The sequence below is a fragment of the Anas acuta genome, unplaced genomic scaffold, assembly GCF_963932015.1.
Source record: "Anas acuta unplaced genomic scaffold, bAnaAcu1.1 SCAFFOLD_50, whole genome shotgun sequence".
NCBI classification, from domain to species: domain Eukaryota; kingdom Metazoa; phylum Chordata; class Aves; order Anseriformes; family Anatidae; genus Anas; species Anas acuta.
The window spans coordinates 150533-176597 of NW_027076097.1; the positions used below are offsets into that span (position 1 = coordinate 150533).

General features: G+C 49.5%; 2 protein-coding genes, 1 long non-coding RNA gene and 1 pseudogene across 3 annotated transcripts; 2 read left to right on the forward strand and 2 right to left on the reverse strand.

Annotated features, from left to right (window-relative positions):
- Positions 1-7153: 7153 nt before the first annotated feature.
- Positions 7154-12760, forward strand: LOC137848944 (zinc finger CCCH domain-containing protein 11A-like; annotated as a pseudogene).
- Positions 12761-13233: 473 nt separating this feature from the next.
- On the forward strand, positions 13234-17447 carry LOC137848945 (zinc finger CCCH domain-containing protein 11A-like). The gene is made up of 5 exons (XM_068668438.1): positions 13234-13313; positions 14000-14192; positions 14826-14995; positions 15410-15471; positions 16021-17447. The coding sequence occupies exons 3-5, from the start codon at positions 14834-14836 to the stop codon at positions 16286-16288; spliced, it is 492 nt and encodes a 163-aa protein (XP_068524539.1). The 5' UTR covers positions 13234-13313; positions 14000-14192; positions 14826-14833; the 3' UTR covers positions 16289-17447.
- A 3454-nt stretch (positions 17448-20901) lies between these two features.
- On the reverse strand, positions 20902-23784 carry LOC137848949 (uncharacterized). Its single transcript, XM_068668439.1, has 8 exons — positions 23465-23784; positions 23116-23190; positions 22866-22925; positions 22551-22610; positions 21961-22098; positions 21719-21820; positions 21233-21295; positions 20902-21053 (listed from the first exon to the last, which is right to left on the reverse strand). Exons 1-8 carry the CDS (start codon positions 23736-23738, stop codon positions 20902-20904), a joined length of 924 nt encoding a protein of 307 aa, XP_068524540.1. The 5' UTR covers positions 23739-23784.
- A 138-nt stretch (positions 23785-23922) lies between these two features.
- On the reverse strand, positions 23923-25648 carry LOC137848965 (uncharacterized). The gene is made up of 3 exons (XR_011091613.1): positions 25407-25648; positions 25256-25315; positions 23923-25114 (listed from the first exon to the last, which is right to left on the reverse strand). It is a non-coding gene; the product is annotated as an uncharacterized lncRNA (long non-coding RNA).
- Positions 25649-26065: the final 417 nt, after the last annotated feature.

The window sequence follows — 26065 nt, forward strand, 5'->3', positions numbered from 1 at the left end:
CGAGTTCCCCTCAGGTGCCCGGTGCTGAGGGAGGAATGCGCTCCGGGGCTGGCTGGGACACCCCCAAAACCTTTGGAGAAAAAACAAACAAACAACGAACAAACAAAAAACCCACCCCCAACCCCCTTTTTTTCCACCTCCAAGTTGAATAAAGAGGAGCTCTTCCTTCAGTACGTGTCCAGATATCTTAGTCTACGTTTTGCTTTAACTCCCACTACGTACTTCTCTTCAATACGCTGTGTTTCCACATACCGCTGCTTTTAGCAATGTTTTTACCTCAGACGCTAAAAGTTGATCTTTTCCCCAAGTCAGAAAAAACAGAATGGGGCTTCTGGGAACCCTTAGCTGTGACAGCTGTTCATGTACAACCGAGATTTACGCCTTTATATATATTTAACTGTGAAGGTCTTCTTCTCTCCAGACTAATAACGGGGAGAAGTTTGCCCAAAACTTCGAAGAGCAAAATTTTTGATGCCAGGAACGCTCCTGCTTCCTCGTTGCCTGTCATTCCCTTTTAAGTATGAAATTTTCCAGTTGCAATGCAATGAGCTGACTGTGGTTCCATAGGTAAAGATGCATTTAGGATACCAGGTTTTCAACATCGTCTTGAAGTGGATAAGAAGAAACACATTTTTGCCTCAGTGATATGTTTTTTTCCTCTCCTTTGCCTGGAGATGCAATGAAAGCTTCCTGTTGTCCGCTCAATACAGGCATCTTCTTCACGGTAGCTTTTTAAATACAGTGCTAACAACACAGCTCTTTGCTCCCTTCTGTACATCTACTGAAACGCAGATTAGGTGCCAGGCGTAGGTCAGTCTTGGAAAAAGCTGCCACCCCTAACACACTGACGGAAACGTCGGCATTGAGTTGCACCTGGCTCACGATTTGCCAGTGTTTGCCTAGAAAGCTCCATGGTTTATATAGCATAGATAGATCCTGAAACAATTGAGAAAAGTTAGACTTGGAGCACTGTGTCCAGCAGTTCTGGGCTCCCCAGTACAAAAAAGACAGGGGTCTCCTGGAAAGAGTCCAGCGGAGGGCAACAAAGACGATAATGGGGCCTGGAGCATCTCCCCTGTGAGGAAAGGCTGAGAGACCCGGGGCTGTTCAGCCTGGAGAAAAGACTGAGAGGGGATCTCCTCAATGTGTATAAATATCTGAGATGTGGTGGACAGAGGGATTTGGCCAACCTCTTTTCAGTGGTTTGTGGGGACAGGACAAGGGGCAATGGCCACAAAATGGAGCCCAGGAAGCTCCGCACCAACATGTGAAAGAACTTCTTCACGGTGAGGGTGACGGAGCACTGGGACAGGCAGCCCAGGGAGGTTGTGGAGTCTCCTTCTCTGGAGATATTCAAGGCCCATCTGGATGCCTACCTGGGCAACCTGCTCTAAGGAACCTGCTTTGGCAGGGGAGTTGGACCCGATGATCTCTGGAGGTCCCTTCCAACCCCTACAATTCTAACAAAAAGGACTGGTTCATATTCATACTGGTGCCACAGTGGTGGAAGACGCTTATTAGACTGGCCTAGAAACCTGAAGTAATGTGCTCAGGAGTGCTAGCTAGCATCCCAAAAACTCAGCCCTGTAGAATGCAGTCACGGGAGAAAGATGACAATGCACTTACAACAGATTAGGAAAAAAGCTAGGAAGCAGAAATGGATATTTTTATGGTGTACTCTTTTGAGCACCTCAGAAGTTCTTGTCACCTGTCTTGTCTGTGATTCCTCAACTTCATGTTCATTATATAAAGGATTTCTCAAAAAGTCATTTTAGAGAACAAGAAAAGCAAACCATATACACAATCCCATTAAAAATGTCAAGCATAGATAAAAAACATCATACGATGGGTGAGCAATGTCTGACGGGTAGGGCTCAGAGGGTTATGGTAAATGGGGCTACATCAGGCTGGTGGCTGGTCACCAGTGGGGTCCCCCAGGGCTCCGTTTTAGGGCCAGTTCTTTTCAATGCTTTTATAAACAATTTGGATGTTGGACTAGAAGGTGTTTTGAGCAAATTTGCTGATGACACTAAACTTGAAGTTGTTGACTGTTGAGGGTGGAAAGGCCTTGCAGAGAGATCTGGACAGATTGGAGAGCTGGGCGATCACCAACCGCATGAAGTTTTACAAGAGCAAGTGCCGGGTCCTGCACCGGGGACGGGGCAACCCTGGTTATATGTACAGACTGGGCGATGAGATGCTGGAGAGCAGCTCTGCAGAGACGGATCTAGGGGGGTCGTGGTTGACAGCAAGTTGAGTATGAGCCAGCAGTGTGCCCTGGCAGCCAGGAGGGCCAACCATACCCTGGGGTGCATCAAGCACAGCACTGCTAATCGGTTGAGGGAGGTGATTGTCCTGCACTGCTCCGCGCTGTGCGGCCTCACCTCGAGCACTGTGTGCAGTTCTGGGCACCACAGTACAAAAAGAACATTAAACTGTTGGAGAGTGTCCAGAGAAGAGCTACGAAGATGGTGAAGGGCCTTGAGGGGAAGACATATGAGGAGCGGCTGAGGGCACTGGGCCCGTGCGGCCTGGAAAGGAGCAGGCTGAGGGGAGACCTCATCGCGGTCTATAGCTTCCTCATGAAAGAATCATAGAAACACAAGGTTGGAAAGGACCCACAAGATCATCTAGTCCAACCATCCTTCTATTACCATTACTACCTATTACTAAAATAGCAGTAAGCACAAATGAAAGCTTAAGAACACTTTCTATTACTATAAAAATAAATAATTTGTAATACATGGTTAGTAATATTTAGCAAACAGTGTGCTACCACCATCACAACGGCCTATTACCCCGTCTAGCTTCAGAGGCATCCTTTTACATCCAAAATAGAGAGGAGGATATAAACTATATGGATCTCTCTCAGCAGTGGTTTCACAACAATTAGAAGGAAGAAACAGTTGCTGAGAAGCCACAACAAGCTCAAGTTAATTTCTGGACTTTGAATAATTACTCCTTAAGTTCTCTCTCTCTCCATACAGTAGAGCACGCTCCTGACTAACTTGTACAGTGCACTCTGAATAGGAGAGATTTGTTTGCCTAAGCTAAAGGAAGAAATAGAAAACCAAGAAAGCTACTTAACTTTTAACACTTAAATTAAATGTTAAGTTACAAAAGTTCACAGGCCATGAGATAACATAAATAAATCCCTTCTCGAGCTAAAAGATCTCATTTTTTTTTTCAGGAGCAGCCTCCCTGAATCTAAATAATCCTCTCACAGGCAGAACAGAGTGTCCGTTCTAACTCTTTATCAGATGTGGAAGAAGAGATCGAGATGACCAGTGCCTAAAAAAAAGAGGCACTCTCTTTTCGAGGCAGACTGATCGGCACAACAAATTTCATCTGTTCTCAAGCACAAGCAACTCTAAGATAAATGGGTTCAAGGATCTTCAATGTGAAGAGTGAATATCCAAGCGTATACTGGGAACACCTGACTTGGACCATGGATGCCTCACACAGATTTCTGAGGAGTTCGGACAACTCCGAAATCATCTTTTACAGGAAGAGACCAGAGAATTTGACTCAGTGTAAAACTGGCACAGGCAGAAATCTCCCCAATTACAGATGCTCAAGCGCATTAGTTAAAAAGAGATTAGAGTGTGACTAGAGAGAAGTCTCAAACTCTTGTTATATACTTAAATTTCTCTCCAAGGATGGAACAACTGCTATCACCGTGCATGACTGGCTGTAGAGGGAGAGAGCGAGTGAAAGACTTAGAAAAGCACCTTCCCTTCGTAGTCCTCCCGCTCCCAAAATGGTTCCCAAGGAAAACTACTGACAGACTAAGGTTAACTGCTTTGAAAGGGCTGTGTGGGTGGACCCATTGTCTTCAAGTTCAAGCTTTTTCCTGCAGAAACTGCCAACAGTTATGCCAAATATAACAATTGTTTTGCAAGGTGGATAAACGTCTTCCAGACTGAAAGGGAGAAGTCGTACTGTTGTTGTCTGTGCACAGACAGCTAAGCAGTGAAGAGCAATGCTAAACAACCACGATACCCCAGAACACACAAATACTGCGTAACAGTGACAGAAAGTGCTAGAATTCAAAACAAAAATTACCTCCACCAAATCGGTTTTGTCGTAGTCTTCTCTCTGGTTGTAAATACACTGATTAATGACGCCATATACTTTTTCCAGGTGATAAATGTCAAATCCCTTCGTTATCTCAGTGACAAAGCATAACAATTTCTGAAGACAACAATGGAGCAAAACAACAACTTTAGAATAGTACCAGATCCTTTGAATACGCTCTATATGTTTTCGGAGGTTGAACAGTAACAATACAAGTGAGAGCCTACTTTTTCTTACGCTATTAAATAAAATGTGACACTTCAGAGAACAGATTAAATATCCCATGAGATTTCAGCAGGGAAAATGAGTTAATTTTTCATATTTCAGAGAAAGGAAAGGCTGAAATTTCGGACAATCTTTTACTACTAACCAATCTATCACATCAATGGTTGTAATTGCAAGTCGACTGCTCCCAAAGCAGCAGGGAATGACACGATCCTCTTTGTAGGACAGCTGCTGCCACAGCAAAGCCACTGTTGCATTTCATTAGAGAAGCGTTGCAGCAGCGCGGGGCACTGTAAAAAGGCTGCAGATCTTGTAGATACAGCTGTGCCAGCTGGAAAAGGAAGCACCCTTAGGTGATTACCTTTACCCACGTGTGCCATGCCTACAACTCTGCTGGCAGAACAGATTGCTCAAACGCCCAGAGCAAAGGTGGATTAGTTTGCTCAATCCTACCTTTAAATTCAGGGGTGGGTAAATAGCAAAGCGGCTGCTTGTAGCAATCACCTCTCTCTCACACAGTCATTTCTATTACCAAAGATGCAGAGATGATAATCTCTGGCACAGCAACAGTGACAAGCTAGTGGCAGCACCTTCTTCCACTGCCACAGCTGTCCATTACCTGTGTGAGCCTGCAAGCATGTAGCTTTAGGGAGCAGCCATACCAAATGGAAATACTACTGCCCCCTGGAAATAATGCTGCTTATCATCTTATCAGCAAACTCTGCCTCCTTCATGTATATATATATATATATATATATATATATATATATATATATACACACACACACACAATATAAGAAATTCTAATACTGCACTTTCAAGGAATTTCAGAAAAGTAGTCACTTCTCCATGGCTAGCTAGTTTACGTCAACCTGCTAACTTCAGGTTTAATATCATCACTGCAAGAAATAAAGATCCTTTTCAGGTTCTTAATACATCAAAGCATGAAAAAAAATCCCCAAATAAAAGCCCTCAAACCCATCATAAGAATTATGAATCATTAAAATGATATCCATAATAGTACTAGCAGGTTGTCAGTGTGGTATTTTAAAATTCAGCAAGGCCTTTTGTCTGAAAAATTAGGCAAAGAATCTGTCTCCTAAACTACAGATGACCAGAAGCAAATGGTAGCCTACAGAAATCTCCATGAGGTGTGGAAACTAAACAGTCACAGTGCATTACAGGCTGAATTATTTCACTATCTGTATGTCCTTCCAATTAATTGTTTTAATTGGCATTGGTTAACAATGGGCTTAATTTGCAATTTTACATGACGCAGGAATATGTCCTATTTGAGCATTAAAAAAAAGCTGAAATTAGACATACTTTGAGCTCATAGCGATCCACAATAACTATGTAGTCTGTCTCCGTAGGGACTTGTACAGTGTTCTCATCACTTATCTGTTGTTGGTCTTCTTCCCAAGAACGTTCAGGAGTCACCGCTTGAAATGCCCAGGAATCTGGAAGGACACAGATTTCTTCAGTCAGGTTTTCTGTTTATCTAGAATACAGTCTCAGTGAAGTATCCTGTACCTGCCAAACAGTCTCTTTCTACAAATACAGAGAAAGAATTGTTATCGTCTTCACTGAGAAATACTTGGCTTCTCCCTTCTTTCCAGCTAAAGTCACTGCTCCACAAAAATTAGAAACTAAGACAAAAAAAGCAAACAAAAATACCCACAAACAAACCAAAAGCACTAATGAAAAGCTTAATAGTGGAAAAAAATAGTCATGTTGCCAATTCAGGGCTCAGAGTCTCAGAGCGCGTGGTGAAAGGTGACCCCCAGCTGGCTGCTGGAGGAAGCTGAGGCAGCTTTCAGCTCTAACCTTTGCCTTCTTGGCTGGCATCTTTGCACTCCTGCTGTCAGTGGGTGTTGAGTGTCCTTCCCCCCAGCCTCAGCACGTGCCCTCAGATGTAGGCAGCGTTTAGCAGCTAGAATTCACTCCAATATAAAGAGTACAAATCATGCGTTTTCTGCTTTTGCTTTGGAACTCTTAGCTTGAGGTTTTCCTGCAGGCCATGAGGTTTCTTGCAGCAGCAGGGATGAGTTCTGTTAGCAAGAGGCTGTTCTGTGCTTCGACTGTGGGAAGATGAATGGTTACCCGTGCACCGTTAAATAGAACTTGACACCTAGCACACCGCACTTGCAGCCTGTGGGGTGCTTTAACAAGCAGGTAAATCAGCAGAGGCTGTTTTGCAGCCGGGGTGATGCTGGGTGATTAAAAAGCAGGGGCAGAACAAGGAGTTTCTGGTGTTTGTTCTTGCTTGTCATCCGACTCTCCACTTCCACTGTTCGTTAGAAAAAAAAAAAAAAAACAAAAAAAAACAAAAAACAAGGGGTAAGCATCTTAATATCTTTATTGTAAATGGAAGGCACAAAACAGACCAGCAACAGAGACTGTCCAAGAGAAATACTTGGCGCTTTATAAACAAACAAGGAAGTACCCTTAGGTGGGTGTGATAATCCTCCTCTAACGCGTTTTTGGAGTGCAAAAATAGATTTGTTCCTTTCTTGCTCTTCTCTCCAGGACAAAGGCAGAATAGCCAACTGCAAAGTTAGACCAGGGAGGTCAGTTTGTTCCATACTGAGAAAGACAACCCTGTAAAACAAACTAGACAGATTTTCTTTGTGTTATTTGTCTTCCTTCAGCAAAGGCAAAGCTTATGCCACTTGTTGGTGTGCATTTCCAGAATTTGGGAAAAAGGCTTTGCTCTCTTTGAGAGACTGATAACTTGATTTGATGAACTGAAGAAAGCTGGAAAACTGTTCGTTCCTCATTATTTTTCACTTGTTACTTTCTTTAGGGTTACTTTTCAAAAGAAGATTTCACTGATCACAAGCCAGTAGAAGACTTTCAGCCCAAGCAAGGGTGAAGACAGCTCTCTCCAAGAGCACAGGAAGGCCCTGTGGAGAGAAGCCGAGCTTGTTAGCAGAACTCGTCGGCATGTCTAAAGAAGGAGACGATTGCTACTTCTATTTCTATTCTACCTGTACCAAGGTATGGCTGGCTTTCCTTTGCTTTGCTTTTTTTCCCCATTTTTTTCAGGAAGGAGTAGATTAGGAGGAGGAAGCACACTGGTCTTTGGTTAACTTGAGAACCAGATAGATTCTGAATTCAGTTGTAGCAACATTAGGCAGCAGCATGGCCATTTTTGAGGCTGTACTCTATTTTCCTCGTTGGTTTCCTTTTGGTTCCAGGGAGACAAATGTGCCTACCGCCACTGCGAAGCTGCTCTGGGCAATGAGACGGTCTGCAAGCTGTGGCAGGAGGGTCGTTGTTTCAGGAATGTCTGCCGATTCAGACACATGGAAATTGACGTGAGTGCCTAACGATGTGTTCTCAAAATCAATCAACAAAAGCATTTTTCAGTGCCGTAGGTGTACTGATTGTGCTTTTGCAGGATAGATTCGTTTGCTTCAAAATCATACTGGTTTCTGTTACCAAGAGAGGGGGTGGGAGGAAGCAGAGGAAAATAAAATCAATGCCTTAGGTGTGTCTTAGCAAGATATATATATATATATTTTTATTAGATGCTGACAGTTTTCTCAACAGATGCAGAATAGCTGTTAAATAGACTGCTAAAACCTGCTGGAGCAGGGGGGTAATAAACAGGCTGTTCTATCCTCATGGGAGCAGGCTTGATAATGAACTATCGGGTCTCTTCTGAGCCACAGTCCTTCCGATAATGCTGTTCTAGCTGCCTGGGGTAGGAAGTGGGGAAAGTTAAAGGTGCAGAAGAACTAAGTCTCCAAGAAGTAGTTCTAGACAGGGTTAACCTAGGCAATTTCGGATGTTCTTTTTCCCTCTGAATAATCCTAGTATAATCCTAGGTGTATTAGTTTAACCCACCCTCAACTGATGTCTGAGAGTGCCTGTCTTCTCAAACTGAATGATGACAAATCTAAATGTGCATAGTGGTTGCAGCTTATGCAAACTTTGTGAATATGCCCAGAAATACTCCACTTAACTGAGAAACTGACCTTTGGAATGATGTTTCAGCACTGTGTTGTGACAGCTGTCGTGATCTGGAGCTGTGCATCTCTTTGCAAGCCTCAGGTGCATGTTATCACAAGCTTTTCTTTCTTTCTGTCTTCAGAAAAAGCGCAGTGAGATTCCTTGCTACTGGGAGAAGCAGCCGGGAGGCTGTCAGAAAGCCAACTGTGCTTTTCATCATGCAAAGGGACGTTACATCGATGGACAATTCTTCCCACCAAGCAAGAGTGAGTTTAGGTCCTTTTTCTTTAAGCGCTGAAGAATTAATTTGGAGTATTACTTAGTGGGTGCCAATCCTGTAGGGGGCATCAGGTAACTGTTCATTTGTGAGTGCAGGAAAAGGTCTGCAGTCATAGGTGGTCAGTTAAACCGAGTGTACTGCTGGTGTTTGTTTTCTGCTTTCGTGCTCAGCTTCTCTTTGCTTTGTGTGATGTTTGCCTTGCAGTTTGCTTCCTGTTGTTTCATCTTTTGCTGGGTGGTAGGGAGATGTGTTGTTGTTCGAAGGGAAGTCATTGTTCCCGGTGTAAACAGTGATGGGGTGGGCAAAAGAAGATGCTGAATTCGTTGTCTGTGCGGGTTATCTTCCTTTCCTACCATCTCTTTGCATTGTGGTCAAAGTTTTAAACTGCCATATTACCGATGATCCTCCTCTTCCTCTAGCTACACTGCCAAGTCCGCCTGAGTCCGCGGACGATGATTTGAAAGTGGCTCAGATGTCACTGCAGCAAAACAAACTTTCTGTCCAGTCAAATACCTCTCCACAGCTAAGGGGGTGATGAAAGTGGAAAACTCTGAAAATGTCCCAAGCCCTACACACCCTCCAGTTGTAATCAATGCTGCAGATGATGATGAAGATGATGATGGTGAGCATGTTATGGTTCTTGGAAGGAATTTGTGCTGTAAATGAATGTGTTAAATCTTTGGTTCTTGAAGGAATTTGTGCTGTAAATGAATGTGTTAAATCTTTGGTTCTTGAAGGAATCTGTGCTGTAAAGGAATGTAGAAATCACAGATGACCTGAGGTCTGACTAGCAATAGGGCAGGCAGAGTGGCCAGGTCACTGGTGGCTTTGTCCGGCAGTCAGTGGACAGAACCTGAAACGTTGGAGGAAAGCTTGGAACCACGCCTGGCTTTAGCTGGTCTGTTGTGTAAAGTTCTGTGTGAAACTAGGAAGGAAATTTCTTTTTTCTGTCTGAAGAGCAATGTGTTGTGTAGTAGTTAAAGCTGCAGAGAGAATCTAGAGTCCTAGATGTTTTGTCCTAGTGTATTCTACTTAGGAGTTTATCAGGTCAGTGTAGCTCTTTAAAAAACAAAACAAAACAAAAGAGCAACAAAGTTTTTTATATGAAGCATGGGCTGAAGTGTCACTGCATGAGCTACGTAATCATGAACAATCTGGTCTATGCATAACTGAATAGATTTTTCCCCTTCAGACCAGCTTTCTGAGGAAGGAGAAGAAACTAGAACTCCCGTCCAGCAACCAGCTGCGGAAGGCAAAAATGGATTACGGGTGATTTCCACTCGCAAAGGCAGTTCTACTATTACTAAACAAGGTATTCCAGCACCTTAGTAGGATAAATCAGAAGAACTTGACAGTTAACTCAAAAGCAGTGTGGTGTAAAAACACAACAAAATGTAGGGGTGCTGAATGGACTCGGTTATTTCCATGATCTCATTTCTGCCATTCATACCATCACGTGCCCATTGGGTCAGAAAGGTGAACTCCTTTTCTTTACTTTTGGAGAACAAAACAGGGCCACAGCGTGGAGTTGAAATGGCTGCACGTGCAGCCTTGCAACCACTGTTGATAAACCATATCTAACGATAGAGGGATCTAATATCGTGTAAATGGATTAAAATTAAAACTACATTTTTAAGCCTGAAGGATGATAGGGGGGGCAAAATGCCCTTGGTTCTAGGGCTCTTTCACTTGTGAGGAGTGTTGCCAGGCTTTATTCTAAATACTTCAGAAAGTTGCTGAGCGCTAAGAAGCCTGAGGATCTGTGGTCCCTCAGTTAGTGCCTCTAAGCCAGTCTCATGAACTGTTTCCTGTTTTCAGAGGGCAATCTGAATTTTGGAATAAAAACACTTGAGGAAATCAAATCTCAGAAGATGAAGGAAAAAAATAAGAGACACGGTGGTGAGTTAATATTCCCTACTTTCTTATCCTGTTCACGGCAGGTGATGGTGCCTGGGAGCTGCTTGAGGGACAGACTTCCATTTTTAGCTGGGGGCATCAAGCAACCTGATTGATGGTATTCTAAATGGGAGTTCAAAGGGCAACCAGAGGCAAATTAGTCACCTCTCTTATTTACATGCTCTGCTTGCTGTATTTTGGACAGTAACAAATAATTTAAAGTTTTTTGTTTTTTTTGTGATAGTTTTTTATGTTGGGTAAACTTCCTTATGTTTTGGTTGCTCTGAACAGAAGGTTCTTCAAGATCTTCTCTTCGTCCCGTTGATTCTATGATTTTTCCTGCTCCAGAAAAGGAAAACGTCCGGACAGTGGTGAGAACTGTGACACTGTCTTCCAGGAAAGGTAATAGTGAATGCTTTTGTTTTGATTTCATTACTCCCAAACTGGAGGGTTAAGCAATAATTAAAACAATTCACCCATGTTAGCCTTCTGGTGCTGCCTTCTGTTCAAAACGTGCTTTTATGCTTAAAGTCCCTGGTTGTACTGGCAAGATTTGGTGCTCAGGTTAAGTGCAGTGGCAGGAGAAAAAAAAAAGTGTCAGTATGCAAATAGGGGGGTAACTGAAAAACAGAAGAGTAAGGAGAAGAAAGAGCTGTAGAAGACAGTGCTATATAAGAAGCAATTTCTGAAGCATTAAAGAGGCTGACAGTGGCAGGTGTGGACACAGTATGACAGGAGCTTGTGTATACATTGTTTAGAGCTGTGCAAATGCCTTTGAAAGGGAAAAAAGTGTGGAAGTACTTTTACTCGTAGACATTCACCTTAGAAAGGACTATTTCTCAGCATTTGTACCTAATAATATTCTGCTTGCTTATGCACCTTTGTTCTGCACAAAGTATAGCTGTCAAGCAGACTCAGATTCACTCTCTACTATCTCAGCTGGAATTTGAAGCAAGCACTGAGACTATTAATATTTTTTTTTCTATGTTAATTATAGTTAAAATATGAGTTTATGTGGTTTAGCTGTCAAAACAGTGTCTGACATGGTGGAGATGGGCTAACAGGATAATATTTCTGTTCGCTACTGGTTTCTGTGAAATAGAAAAAAAAAATCCCTTTTGTTTTAGGGGAGGAACCTGTGGTTCGACTAGATCTTGCTGCTAGACAAGGAAAACGGAAAGCCTCCACGGGTAAGAACTTTTTATGAGCTGTTACGTAGGTGCTGCCTTCTATATATGACTGCATTAAAGAGTATTTTTGATGTATGAAAGGAAAATACGTTGCAGTGGAGATCTGTGTTGACTGCAGAAATGGCCAAAAAAAAAAAAATCATTTATCAGCTGAAAGGCAATACTATGAAAATATGCTTGAAAAATAGAAGCTTATTGTTGACTGTTCTCAAAGCTTCCTGCAAAGAAAAGTTCTTACAATATTCCTTGTTTTCTCTGAAGACGATGTAAGCACCCTTCCAGTGAAGCGCCACCTTGCTGAAAGGCTGGGGAAGAAGGTAGAGGCTCCGGGAAATGCTGACAAAGCACCCAAGAGAGATCCAGGTACTAAACAGGCATCTAGATTGGATTCCTGGGTTTTGTATTTAGTCTTTCTGTTTGTCCTTTTCCAGTGATGTTTCTTTTTGCATGTTGGCTGAGGTGGTAATCACTGGGATTCAAAGTTCCCTTTCCTGTCTTGTTTTGCAATGTGAACCTGAAGTTGACATTCTGCAGCCTCCCTAATTTGTTCTTGAATTGAACTGTTTTGCAGTTCAAGTTGCCAAGTCTCTGAAGGACAGGCTGGGATTACCTCCGAAACAGACCAGTACTGAGAGAGGTAACAGCTAGATATTAAATATGCTTTCTCCTCCTTCCTTTCCATGAACTTGGACTGCTTTCATCCATCCCTAAAAACTAATTGAAACGAAAACAAAGAACTGATGCCTCTTGCTTGAGTGCTGAAGCTCTTCTGACAGCCACTATCAGAAATCTGGCTCTAGGTGTGTGTTTCTTTTCTACTTGTGCCTTGTCAAGGTTTTTAGCTGCTTCTGTGAACCGTTCCGTACAATTAGAATAGAACCACTGCCAGGAGCAGGAATTTGAAATGCAGTCTGAAAAAGTACTAAAGTAAAGTAGCATTTCTGTGTAGCAGTTCTCTCTGGATAGGGCTGGTCTTCAAAATACAAGTGGCTCAGAGGAGGAGGAGAATGTTGTTCTAAGGATATTGTTCTAAGATGCATTATTGGGAACACTCAAGATTAGTTTTCCTTAGTGCTCTGACAAATGTTGGAGACTGAAACTATTGCTGGACTCTCTTTAAATGTTGGTGCTTCTCCTCATTTCTTGATGATGACAGGGAAGGCTGCGAAGCCAATGGGAGAGATCCATGTGAAAACACTGGAGGAAATCCGTCGTGAGAAAGCTCTTCAGAGACGCGAAACTCAAGCCAAAACCGAGGCTGAAGGGCATGGTAAAACTGAAGATTCCAGCGCAGGGGCAAGACCTGCTCGTGCAGCTCCCTCAGCACAACCCGGACCTGCCCCAGCAGAGCAGAAATCTTTATGGAGCACAAAACTAACAGGTGCTCCATAAACAGATGCTTTAATGCCTGCCCCAGTGAGGTGCTTCCCATCTTGAGCAAGTTCAGTTTGCTCAGGATCTGCTTCATGGATAATTGCTGAATGGATTGCACATTGTAGCCTTTCTCTCTCTCTCTCATGGGGCACAAGGAAATAAATGCACAAAGGAAACAAGTACCCAGCTTTCTTTATTTCTGCCGTTGACCAAACTTTTTTTGGTCTTCTTTTTCAGGTGCTTTAAAAAAAGAAAAGAATGCAGTGGAATTGAACCGGCCTTTTCCTAAACTTTCTTCTGTACCTGATGTACAGGTGAGTCCTCTGTGAAGACACACATACATTCGTACAATTTCTGATCATTCTGACAAGTTTGGTTACTCACCGTGTGCCACCCTCTTGAGTGTGTTCTTACCCTTCAGCATCTGGTAGGAGCTGCAGTGCAGTCTAAATCCTATCGCCAGCAGCATTTCCAGACAACTCTGTACTCCTCAAACTTGGAATCAGTCTGTTTATACCACAGCAACAAAGAAACCCTGTTAGCACCAGCTGAAATCTACACAGTTAACGTGGAGGGAATTCTTTTTGTTCTTACTGACTTGATCTGTCAGACATGAAGGATTTAATGCAGAAGGCCAGAGTTCTGTGTTCAAGGAAATCAATCTGTCTGTGGATACTGTCTAGGGGAACTTGTATGACTTTCTGCTGCTTAAAAAGAATGGGATAAATAGATGTACAGCAGAACACCCTAGCTGTTTAAAGAAGCTTGCCATAGTGGATATTGCAGATATGTGAGACTGTGTCCATAGTAAAGCATGGCTCTTGTTACAGGCAGAATTTTAGGGAAAAAAAAAAAACACAACAGTAACCTGAACGATATTAATATGCTGTTCCACATCAAGACCATTTTGGAGGGATTGCTGATCAGATTTTCTTAACGAAATCTCCACGGATTTTTTTTTTTTTTGTCCTATTCATGCACTACTTTTCTTTCCTTCTAGCCCACTCAGCAGAGTGGAACTCGTAAATGTCCAGAGAAGAGCTTTGAAGAGAGACGGTGGGAGAAGTGGCAACAGAGAGAACAACAAGAGAAGCTTGGGAAGGAGGAAGCTGCTGTCAAATCTACTGCTGGCTTCTTTCATACTGAACCAGCAGGGAAAGTGGCAGCTCAATTTCAGGGCCGGGAAGCTAAAAGTGTTGAAGGTTAAGAGTTACTTAGGTTGTCTTCTGAAATACAGACAGAAGATGACAATTCTCATGCTGTAACTCTGGCTGGGTGCATTTTGGCACGCAATGCTACGAAGCGAAGTGTGGACTTTCTTTTTCTTAGTTTGTTTCTTTTTCTGCCAGCCAGATGTTAGGTAAGGAACGGGAGACTAGAAAATGACACTACAGATTTGGACTTTGTAGAACATCTTTGTGGGACATCACTGCAAGGGAGAGGAAGCTGGTACAACAGTTGCATACGCTCTTGTCGTACTCTAACTGCTGCTTTTCCCTTTCCTAGAGGGAGCAGGACTTGAAATATAAAAGCTGTCTATATTTGTGAACCTAGCTTGCACTTAGGATTGCTATGTGTCTGAGGTTTCCCTTGTCCTGGATTCTTATTTACTGTAGCTATTCGGTTTCTTGGTTCCTTTGTATGGATTATTGGTAGACAGAGTTTACTATGTGGAAAACATTCCTGAGAATCCAGGCAATGGCGGTGCAATTCTGCTGGCCAAATGCATTTAACTGTGTAGAAGGACTGTGGAAATGATGAAGAGAACCTGGATTTTTCCTGAGGCAGAGCAAGACTGCATCAGTTCTCTCTTCCTTTTACTCTAGCCAACTTGATGACATCTGCGAAGCCTTCGGGTGGGAAAGTCACTTTCCCCAAGAAGAAGGCACTGAAACGTAAGGCACCTGGGAGTTATCCCTCTGCCATAGCAGCTGTGGAACTCCGGACTGCTTTGGATGCTGACATGATGGGACCTCCAGCCAAAAAAGCAGCCATGGTAAGGCCAGGGGCTAATGCAGAGATGGATCCCTTGTTAAATTCCTACCCTCCTCTAGGAGAAAAGGTGGAAAAGGCAAACGTTCTGCAGGCCTTCTGTTTCCTTGGAAATCCAGTAGCTGTCTACAGGATGCTTGTAGAACCCTTCTGTATTTATGAGCTGAATGGCACTCTTTAACCGGTACTCTGATGCTGTGATTTCTCTGGTGGGGGGGATTTTGTCCATGAATGCCATGTTCTTAAAAGACACAAGATCATGAGTAACCTCCAGGTGAATGTGAACTTTCTTCAGGAGCACCTTAGTTTTGTATTTTGGCCACGGCTCCGCAATGCCAGAGGAGAAGCAGTGTGGAGGAAAAAGCTATTAAGGAATCTTTTACCCATGTGTCATAAATACTGTTTTGCTGCTTTCTAGGGTGTTTCAGACGTGCCGGAGCACGTCCCAGCCATCAGACTTGAAGAAAATGCCCAAAACAGGTGACAACCCCAACTTGTTCTTTTTCTTAATCAGTGTATATCCCCAGGGAAACATAAGTTCTGTCACATGTGGGAAAAAAGGAGGGTTCTGAGATAATTAAAGCCCAAATCCATCAAAGGAATAAGTCACCTGAAACCACTTTCTAGCAGGAAATCTAGCAGGATTGCTTAATTAGGCTTTCTTTAAATGCTGCAAGTCAGCACAGCTTTCCAGTGACTTCTTGGGTTGTCTGAATACCTGAACGAGGAGGAGGTGAAGTTCTACTTCCTCGGGAGGTGATAGATGAGGAGTAGTGTCCTCTGCCTTTTGGTCCTCAAGAATGCCACCTCAACTCCAGGTGCCCTGGCTTCACAGATAAAGCCCCAGACTGAAAAATGTACCTGGTAACACATCGGGCTCTAAATGTAGCCCTGGGTTGATTGATAACAATCCCTGTGTAAGATTGAAGCGTAGGAGGGCTTGCCTACAGTTTTAAGAGCCGGTTTGCAGAAAAGGGATTTCCCGTTAAGAAATGGCATATCCTGATTGTTCTTTCTTGCTCTCCCAAGACCTGAAGTGCGTCTTGGAAGCCCGGCAAGATTTGAGGAACAGATGGAGATCGAACTCGAGACCTCGACCTCAGCTTCTTCCCAGCTAGAAGAGGCACGGACACGCCGGCTGAGTTCCACAGGGAACACGCCCTTATCTGCGGATGAAGATTTGGAGAAGCTACTTTGGGAAATCTCAGGAGGCAGACTGGAAGCCGAGATTGACTTAGACCTAGGGAAGGACGAGGATGAGCTCCTCCTTGAACTCTCCGAGATGATTGACAGTTGAACCGCGTAGTCCTATGGTATATTTAAAAAAAAAATAAAAAAAATTGAAACTGTTCTTCTTGTTGGATACCCCGAGGTGATCCTTTTTCTAACTGAGGCTTTGCAATGAGACTTAAAGCACAGTCCGAACGGGTAGAAATTGGCAGGATCTGCACTCAGTTGTCCTAAATTTCCCTGCTGGTCAGAGTTAAGGGCTTGTGCATCCGTTCTGTAACTATAGGTGGCTACCTTCGCTATTGAGAGGACAAAGCACTTCTTTTGGCACAGAAAGATCTCCATTGGCACGCCACGGTGGCTGCAAATCGATCTTCTGATGGAGCGATGCTCTGAAGGCTTAAACGTAAAGCTTCTTCCTTCCTCCCCCCTTGGCACAACTCGATGTTGGGCACATTGTGAAGCTTCGGTGTTCTGATTTCTCGGACAGTTGATAGCCAAATCCTGGAGTTACTATGTCAACTCTTGACTTTTACTCGTGTATGCCATTGTTTTGACTGTACCCGTGTCAGATGATGAAGCTGTAGGGGTGTGAGGGAGCAGAATCGTTATTCCAGTGTGTTGTGGACCAAGCTTGCTGCCAGGACTGGGGGTGGGGGTCATCCCACCCAGCCTTACTTTCAATTATCAGGGATGATCAACTGGTGAAAAGCAGCAGCTCTGCCATGCGGCTCCGCTACCTCCACTCCCTTCTCTTGTGCTGTACCAAAGTTCCCCCAGGCTTTGGTTGGTGCTTTTTGCTGGTGTGAGTACTCCGGGGCGAGAAGTCGGGACTCTGCCGCAGTCGGAAAGGGTAACCCCTCCTTTTTAGTGGCTTTTTCTTGCTTACACATTAATCTTACAGACCAGGCTGCCACTTACAAGGAACAAACCCCTATTTTTAGGGTCACAATTTTATTATAACCTTATTATTGCCACATCAGGGCCCAGGGACCATCTCTGGAACCGGGAGCAGGGCCTCTGTGGCAGGTCCTGTCCCAACGGACACAACGGACCTGGTTCCCTGCAATGCGGACTTCTTAGATGGCGAGGCCTTATTGGAGAGGAACAGCCCTCCTTTCAAATTCCCAAATCCTCATGCTAGGAGATGAGGCCTGAATGTTAGAGTCCAAAGCCTCCTCTTTGGGTCCAAACACCCATCTGGAGGGATCAAAGCATCACTTTAGGATCCAGACAGAGGAAGCGAGCTGCGCTGTGCATGATTTTTAAGCTGGGTGCTTAAAAACAAGGCTGTGGTCTATACAGAGGAGCCTTGGTGCCATGCCTGTATGCTTCTCAGCTGCAAAGCAAAGGTGAGAAAAAGGATTTGGATCCGCAAAAGATGCTCTTAGCCCTGAAGAGAAGGGGAAATAGGGTGAAAATGAGGCATTTCGCCCTAATAGTGCGGCCCAGCATGAGGATTTGGGAATTTGGAATGGGGTGAGGCCTCTCAAAGAAGGCCTCAGCATCTAAGAAGGCTGCTTGTCAACTTACAATGAACGTGTGGACCCTAAAAACAAGGATTTCTTCCTTGAAAATGGCAGCTTGGGCATTGTGCCATTTTTAGGGCACAATGCCCGATTTTTTGGGTCCACATTTTCAATGCAAGGTGTAAAGCGGCCTTTATAAATGGCGAGGCTTTCTTTGAGAGGAACACCCCTGCTTTCAAATTCCCAAATCCTCATGCTGGGAGCCGAGGCCTGAATTTTAGGGTCCAAATCCTCCTGTGCGGGTCCAAAAACCTAGATGGAGGAAACAAAGCAGCACTTCAGGATCCAGACCCTGAGCTGCAGAGTCCAAAGGCCCAGCTTTCAGCTCCAAAGCCTGACTTGGAGATACAAGACACGCCCTCTCCTCCTCCTCACTGCCTCTTGCCTCCTCCCCTCCTGATATTTTAACCGTCTCAAACCTCATTATTAGGGCCCCATGCTTCCTTATTTCACCCCAAATCCCTATGTTCAGGGTCCACAACCTCCACTTGGTATCTGAACTCTTCTTCTGATTGCCTTATCCAAGGCAATCAGAAGGGCACGCCTCCTTTTAAATTCGCAAATCCTCATGCTAGGAGCCGAGGCCTGAATTTTGGGGTCCAAACATCCATTTCGAGGAAGCAGAGAGTGGAGGGCGGGCCGCACTGTCCAGCATTTTTAGGCCCCAGCATCACATATTAGGGCAGAAAGCCGCTTCCTTGGGCTTGAAAGCCTTGTCTGAAAGGGTAACCCCTCCTTTTTAGTGGCTTTTTCTTGCTTACACATTAATCTTACAGACCAGGCTGCCACTTACAAGGAACAAACCCCTATTTTTAGGGTCACAATTTTATTATAACCTTATTATTGCCACATCAGGGCCCAGGGACCATCTCTGGAACCGGGAGCAGGGCCTCTGTGGCAGGTCCTGTCCCAACGGACACAACGGACCTGGTTCCCTGCAATGCGGACTTCTTAGATGGCGAGGCCTTATTGGAGAGGAACAGCCCTCCTTTCAAATTCCCAAATCCTCATGCTAGGAGATGAGGCCTGAATGTTAGAGTCCAAAGCCTCCTCTTTGGGTCCAAACACCCATCTGGAGGGAGCAAAGCATCACTTCAGGATCCAGACAGAGGAAGCAGGCTGCACTGTCCATGATTTTTAGGCCCCAGCATCACATATTAGGGCAAAAAGCCTCTTCCTTGGGCTCAAAAGCCCTTTTTAGAGAACGAACCCTTCTTTTCAGTGCCAGGATCATCATTTGCTGAGTCAAGGCCTGACAGTCACATCCCAAAGGCTCAACCTGAGAGCCCAAAGCCTCTTTTTTAGCACCCAGAGCCTTCTCCTTGGGACTCAAAGCCTCAGGTTGGGGTACAAAGGCTCATTTTCTGGGTTCAAAGCCCCATTTTAGTGTCCAGAGACCCCCATGCTAGGCTCTAAAACTTCATTCTTCATGGCTGACGTCTCATGCTCAGGCTCCAAACCCTGATTTTCAGGGCCCAGACGCTGCTTTGGGATCCTAAACCCCCTCCTGATTGCCTACCTACTCCTTTGTAGGGCCAAGAGTCTACTTTTTGGTGACCAAAGCCTTAATATTAGGGCCCAGAGACCCACCTCTTGAATTCAGAGCCGCCTTCTTGGGGCCTTCCTCATTAGGGCCAAATGCCTCATTTTCACCCTATAACCCCTTCTCTTCAGGGCTAAGAGCATCTTTTGCGGATCCAAACCCTTTTTCTCACCCTTTCTTTGCAGCTGAGAAGCATACAGGCATGGCACCAAGGCTCCTCTGTATAGACCACAGCCTTGTTCTTAAGCACCCAGCTTTCAGGACGTTTTCAGGACAAGAGAGCCTATAGTTGGGATCCAAAGCCGTCTTTGCTTACACGTCAATCCTACAGAGTAGGTTGCCATTTCCAAGGGGCAATTCCCTATTTTTAGGGTCCACAATTTTATTATAAGATGCAATGCGTCCTTCTTAGATGGCAAAGCCGTAAGTGAGAAAGCCCTGCTTTCAAATCCCCAAATCCTCATTCTAGGAGCCGAGGCCTGAATTTTAGGGTCCAAACATCCATTTTGAGGAAGCAGAGAGTGGAGTGTGCACCACGCTGCCCTGACATTTTTTGGCCCCAGCATCACATATTAGGGCAGAAAGCCTCTTCCTTGGACTCTAAAGCCTTGTTTGAAAGGATAACCCCTCCTTTTTAGTGGCTAATGATTTCTTGTATCCCCCTAACTCCCTCTCTCAGCCATCCAACCCGCAGGGCTCAGGACTTGTTGATGCTCTAAGGAAAAGCCTGAGGAGACAGAGAGCTAGCTGTGTGTCCAGCCCACAGGGTGCCGGACAACAGGCTGGCCAGGACAAGGAGACAAAGAACAGGCAGGCAAACTGCGCGAAAGAAGCAGGAAAGCTGGAGGAAGAGGTTCTGCCTCTGTTCTGCTGCTGGCTGGAAAGCGGATCTGAGAAGGGACAGCCTCGTTCGCAGCTGCTCGGAAGAGAGCCCCAGCTCGTGTCTGGAATGCTCTGGTGTCCCCAAGGCTGCCAGCACTGGGAACAGCCTGTTTATGGCGGTGCCTCCCCTTTCCTGGTCTCGCAGAGAAAGGGAAGCCCATGCAGGACCCCGTTGGGAAGGCCTGCAATGCCATGGGAGGGCCTGCATGCTGGAGCAGGGCAAGAGAGCGGGGACAAGCGGCAGAAGAGGCTGGAGAGGGGGGAAAGGTGTCCGCAGGTTGCTTGTAGCTTCTCCCTCCCCTGGCCACTTAGCGCGAGGCGAAGCACAGCCTGGACACTGGCGATTCGGGTGCAGAGCTTTACTCAGAAAAGCTGCCGGACGGCTGCCAGTCCTCATCCCCCCGCTGCCCCGCACGCCGGGGGGGCCGCCCCCAGCCCTGGCAGGAGGGCCGGGACGGTGGTGGGGGCCGGGGGGGTGGTATCCACGGGGGCTGGAGGGCGCTGGGCCGGTCGCGCTGCAGCCGGCTGGGGTGCGCTCGTCCAGGCCCGGGTGGCGGCTGCTGGCGCTGGGCCCGTCTCGGTGCCCGGGCTTCTGAGGCTGCGGAGAGGCGCCTGCGGAGAGAGGAGGCTGGGCAGCACCCGGCGGCCGCGCCGCAGCACCTCACCGGCGGTGCTGCAAGGCCAGCGGCAGCCGGCCGACGGGGAGCTGGGGCGAGAGACGGCCGCTCACTGCTGTCTTCTCCTGCGCAGCTGGATGACCCCGCAGCACAGAAGTGTGCTGAAGAGCAGGGAGCCCACGATTGCCGCCGTGCTCACGAGGCAGTGCTTGCGCACGGCGGCACCGGCCGAGGCACTCGCGCTCCTCTCGCCAGCCGCACCTGGAGGAACAGCTCTGGGCCTTAGCGCGTCCTCGCGCTGCTGGGCAGCCTGCGGGAGCTCTGGCAGTGCCGAGACGGTCACTCTCCTGCTGCCAGCCTCTCCGGGAAGAAGCTGCCTTGCTTGCAGCAGAAGGCGCCGCCGCCATGCTCGCGGCTCCCACTCACGGGCTGCTCAGTACCTGGATTCTCTTGAAAAAACTGGAACACCCCGGTGTGGCGGGCTTCTCCGGGCTCCGAGAGCACTGCCAAGAAGGAGAGAAAGGGAAAGCCTCAGCATGGCTTAGGCACAGAGGATGCCAAAGGACGGGCGGACAGACGGGTGGATGGAGAGGCTCCCTCTGCGAGTCCGTGCAGCCCCCTGGGCCGCAGGTCACAGGAGGGGTCCCACTCGCTGCTGCGGTGCTGCTTTGGGCCCCTGGGGACTTGGGCAAGCTGCGGGGCTCAGGTGCTGCGGGAGGTACGCTCCGGTACGGGTCACGGGCTGCAACTGGCTGCGGTGGGAGGCAGGCGATCCCCACCCACAGGCACAGAGGCCCGCCAGCATCTCTGGCACACTGCTGGCGCTGAGCTCCACGCGCCAGAGCCCACAGCCCTCCTGCAGAGCGCTTCCAGGCTCCTTTGGCAGCACCTGCTCTGTGCTAAGCATGCCACCGGACGGCAATTACCTGGCGGGACGGTCGCTGGCGCTGCCTCTGGCGCTCCCTCCGAGCCTGGCAGCGTGTTTCCCCTGGGAAGCGCCTCCTTCTGCACAGCCTCTCCGTCCGCCCCTTCGGCAAGAAAGCGGCACAGTTGCACTGGGAGCGACCGCTCCTCAGCAGGAGGATGCTTCTAGCTGCAGCAGGCGATGCTTCTCAGCATGCACACGGCTGTAGCCAGCCCCTCAGGCTTCCCCGTGCAGCACACCCACCCTGTGCTCCCTCCAGTTCCTGCAGGATTTCCTGCAGGATTGCCGAGGTCCTCTGGGAGCTTTGGCCTCTTCTCGCTTGATGCCTTGCTCTTCGAGGACCCAGCGCGGAAGCTGGAGAGCCGTCGCCTACAGCCACACCTGCAAGCAAACACAGAACAGAGCAGCTCCCACCAAACAGGGCGGGATGCTTCTTCCCATCACGCAGCTCCCACAGGGGATTGCTGCACGGCCCTGGACTCTCCCTCCCGCCCAGGAGCCTCTTGCAAACAGGCAGCAGGGGCCTGCAGTGCCAGCGTGCCGGGACAAAACGAACGAAGCGTGCATGCAGCTGCCCAGAGAAGGGCCTCCCCAGAGCTCAGCCCAGGCTCGAAACTCAAGCCCACCGTGCCCGCTGGCTCTGCAGCATGCATGGGGGCGGAGCGGCTGGCAAAGACAGCTTGGCAAGGCAAAGCGCCCCAGGCGTGTCACCGAGCCTGAGCCCTTCCCTCTCTGCTCTCCTGCGCGGCTGAGGCCAAGGAAGGCTGAAGGTCCATTGCAGGCAGGCAGCAAACAACAAGGGCAATGCTCGCTCCTCCCTCCCGCTGACTTACTTGTGGGATCGCCCTGGGGCACGAGGACAGGACCATGCTCGGACGTCCCGGACAAATCACCTACAGGCACAGAGCAAAACCGTTGCCAGTGCGTGCTGGGAGCTCCTTCTGCCCCAGCGCCCTGCGGTGGCTGACAGAGGGGCCGGGGCACGGCGCAGGGCCCAGGAGCAGGGCGAGCTGGCGGAAAAACACTCGTCCCCGCTTCTTGTGGAGAAGAGCCCACTGGCCAGGGAGAGGCTGCAGCACTGCTCAGCTGGCGCAGAAAGCCACCAACAAACCCCAAGGAAAGCAAGAGCCACACCGTAGCCCACGTACCTGTGGGGTGCCACCCAGTCTCAGGAGCAGGATTCCACGGCGCAGCTGGAACAGCACGGCCTGCGGGCACAGATGGGGGCCAGGACAGGTGAGGAGGGCTTCCACTGCGTGCTGCAACCAAGTCTTCCCTCGGGAAGCCCCCCTAGGGAGCGGACGACCCCTCGGAAGGGGGTGGTCTGCCTGCGCAGGACCTCCAGTCGCCCGCGGACCAGTGCTGCTGCTTTGGAGGCAGGGGACGGTGACAACTTACCGCTGGGCTGCCCCTGGAGCTCCACTCCAGGACCCAGCTGAGGAGCTGGGGAAGCGCTGCCGAGCGCATCGTCACCTGGAAGCAAGCAGAGAGCAGACACGTTCCCCTTGCCCGCTGTGCCCCCGAGCACCCTGCAGTGACGGAGGGGCCGGGGCACGGGGTGAGATGCCCGAGGCTGCGGCGGGGCTCAGGGACCTCCCGACGGAGGGGAAGGCTGGAGCCGGGGCAGCGCGGCGCATGGCTCGGCTCACAGGGGCCCCGGGGGGGCTCAGCCCAGGCTTCGGCCCCCAGCCCCTCCGGCGACTCGCCCGCATCCGGCCCTGCCGCTGCCCCCGGCGCTGGCGCCCACCTGCTCCCAGCGCTCGCCTTGGCATAGCCCAGGCATCCCGGGCACACAGCACGAGGAGGAGGAGGAGGAGGCGGGTGGGGGCCGCAGCCCCCCACATCCGCCCCATGCTGCCACTGCCGCGTGAGTGCCGCCGTTGGGGCCGGCGCAGAGAGGTGCCCGTGGCCTGGCACAGCATCACAGCGCGGCGCTGTGACCTCATGGCCGCACCCTGCTGGCACAGGGGCTGCATGCATGGGTTGGGGCTGCGTGGCATCAGCCACAGCCGCAGCTCCATTGGGCCACCCGCCCTCAGTGTGGAAAGTGGCCTCCTCCTCCTCCTCGTTGCCATCAGAGCTGGCCAGCAGCATCCTCAGCATCCTAGAGGCCTTGGGTCTGTACGATTCAAAATAAATAAATAAATAAATAGAAAACAAATAAAAACAGAGAAGGAAAAACAGAAAGAGAAAAATGGTGTTGGATCCTAAAAGGCTTCTTTGGTCCCTCAAAGCCTCTGGGCTGCATGGTCTGAAACCCAAAAGGACACTCAGTGCTGGCCAGAGTCAGAGGGGGCAGATCCTTCCTCCGGGAAAATGGTGAAGTGGAGAAAGGCAGCACTCCAGCACGCCCCTGCTGTCCCAACAGGGTGCTGGTTTTCCTCAGGTGGGCAGCCGAGTTCCAGCACGGCCGCTCTCTCCCTGCCCCTCCTCCAAGAGGCAGGGGGAGAAAATACGACAGACACATGGAGCTTGTGGTTTGAGATACAAAAAGTTTAATCAAAGGGAAAAGGGAGAGGGAGGAAAAAAATGAAGGGACGGGCAGGGCAGGGCAGGGCAGGGCAGGGCAGGGCAGGGCAGGGCAGGGCAGGGCAGGGCAGGGCAGGGCAGGGCAGGGCAGGGCAGGGCAGGGAAGGGAAGGGAAGGGAAGGGAAGGGAAGGGAAGGGAAGGGAAGGGAAGGGAAGGGAAGGGAAGGGAAGGGAAGGGAAGGGAAGGGAAGGGAAGGGAAGGGAAGGGAAGGGAAGGGAAGGGAAGGGAAGGGAAGGGAAGGGAAGGGAAAGAAAATGGGGGAGACCGCGCGAAAGGCCAGAGAGAGGGCAAAAGAGCGAGGCCCCCAGGCGTGGGGCGTGTGCGCAGAGCTGCGCTCCAGGGAGGGCTGCACAGTGCCCCCGGGGCTGGGGAGGCACAGCCTGCGTGTAGCTGAGGATGCTGCTGGCCAGCTCTGATGGCAACAAGGAGGAGGAGGAGGCCACTTTCCGCGCTGAGGGCGGGTGGCCCAGTGGAGCTGCGGCTGTGCCATCCCTGGCAGTGTCCCAGGCCGAAGCGGGGGTCTTGGAGCAGGCTCGCTGCTGGAGAGGCGCCGGCTGAAGCCCTGTTGTTCATGGGCTTCGGGAGCTGCTTCGGGCGTGCCCCCGGCACGCAGAAGGCCGGAGAAGTGGAGGCAACGTGCCCGGGGAGCGGGGCTGCGCCGCAGGCAGGAGGAGATGCCGGGAGCTCTCCAGCACGCTCAGCTGCCTGCCGGGGAAGAGCATCGCCTCCTCCACGCCTTCTGCAGCCTGGAGCACAGCTGCCGAAAGCTGAAGCGTGAGCGTGGCCTTGGTGCTTGCAGGATCAGCCCCGTCTGAATCGCCAGCGATGAGACCGACTCGCAGGGGTCATTTGCCAAGCCTCGCAGGACTGAGAGAACAGAGAAGGAGAGGCGAGGTGACGGCCCTGTACCCGCAGAGTGCCCGGCCCCCCGCAGACGTTGCCCCCAGCTCTCCGCACAGCCAGGAGGGAGCAGGGGACAGGCTCCTGCCATCCCCCTCCCTGGCTCACCTTGGCAGATGTCCTGGCTCTTGCTCTGGTGCTGATCCAGCAGGTGCCTCCCCACGAGCCCTGGGGACACACGGCCTGTCAGCGCCCCCGGCTGCTCCCCGGGGCACAGCACGAAGGCACAGGGACGGGGGACCCCAGGCTCGCGGCTCACCAGTGAACCTCACAGCCTCCCGCCGCAGGGGCTCCTGCAGGCTCTGCAGGTAGGGCAGGCTCTGGGCCAGGTACTCCTCTGCTGCGCTGTTCCTCCTGGCCAGCTGCAGAGGGAAGGGCGCGGGCTCAGCGCAGGGCGGCCCCGGCCCCGGCCCCGGGTGCAGAAGTGTGCGTACCAGGCACTCGCTGATCTTCCAGCTCTGCAGCGTCTCGGCCAGGTGCGCCAGCTGCCTCCAGCGCAGGAAGCGCGCGACACCAAGGAGGCTTCCCGGGAGGCCTGCAGAACAGCTGAGATGGCAGCAGAGCCTGGGCAGAAGACCCTGCTCCCCCCCCCGCAGCCCCTCCGCAGGGAGGGGGCCTCAGTGGAGACTAACGCTGCCAGCAGCTGCAGCACCCCTGGTGCTCGGGGGCCCCCAAGGCAGGGCAGGGCAGGGCAGTCAGCATCGCCCTCCCCCGAGGAGCAAAATGCCCACCTTGGCCACGCTCTCGTCCTGGTCGTGCAGGTGGAAGGACAGCGGGAGCAGGCTTCTGTGTGCCACCTGCTGCAGCTTCTCTTCTCTGCCCTCCACAAAGCCCAGCGTGTCGAGGAAGAGGCGAATAGAGAGAAGCCGCACCGTACTTGAGTCCTGGGGAGGGTGAGAGGGGGACATGGGTCCCGCT

Bases quoted from the DNA above. Each gene is read 5' to 3' on its own strand.
- LOC137848945 (XM_068668438.1), top strand. From the start codon at position 14,834: ATGACATCTGCGAAGCCTTCGGGTGGGAAAGTCACTTTCCCCAAGAAG. The intron at 14,996-15,409 runs GTAAGGCCAGGG...GCTGCTTTCTAG, and splicing joins CAGCCAAAAAAGCAGCCATG to GGTGTTTCAGACGTGCCGGA. The intron at 15,472-16,020 runs GTGACAACCCCA...TGCTCTCCCAAG, and splicing joins GAAGAAAATGCCCAAAACAG to ACCTGAAGTGCGTCTTGGAA.
- LOC137848949 (XM_068668439.1), bottom strand. From the start codon at position 23,738: ATGGAGCTGCGGCTGTGGCTGATGCCACGCAGCCCCAACCCATGCATG. The intron at 23,191-23,464 runs GTGGGCGCCAGC...GCTTGCTTCCAG, and splicing joins AAGGCGAGCGCTGGGAGCAG to GTGACGATGCGCTCGGCAGC. The intron at 21,296-21,718 runs GTAATTGCCGTC...CCTTCTTGGCAG, and splicing joins GCCAGCGACCGTCCCGCCAG to TGCTCTCGGAGCCCGGAGAA.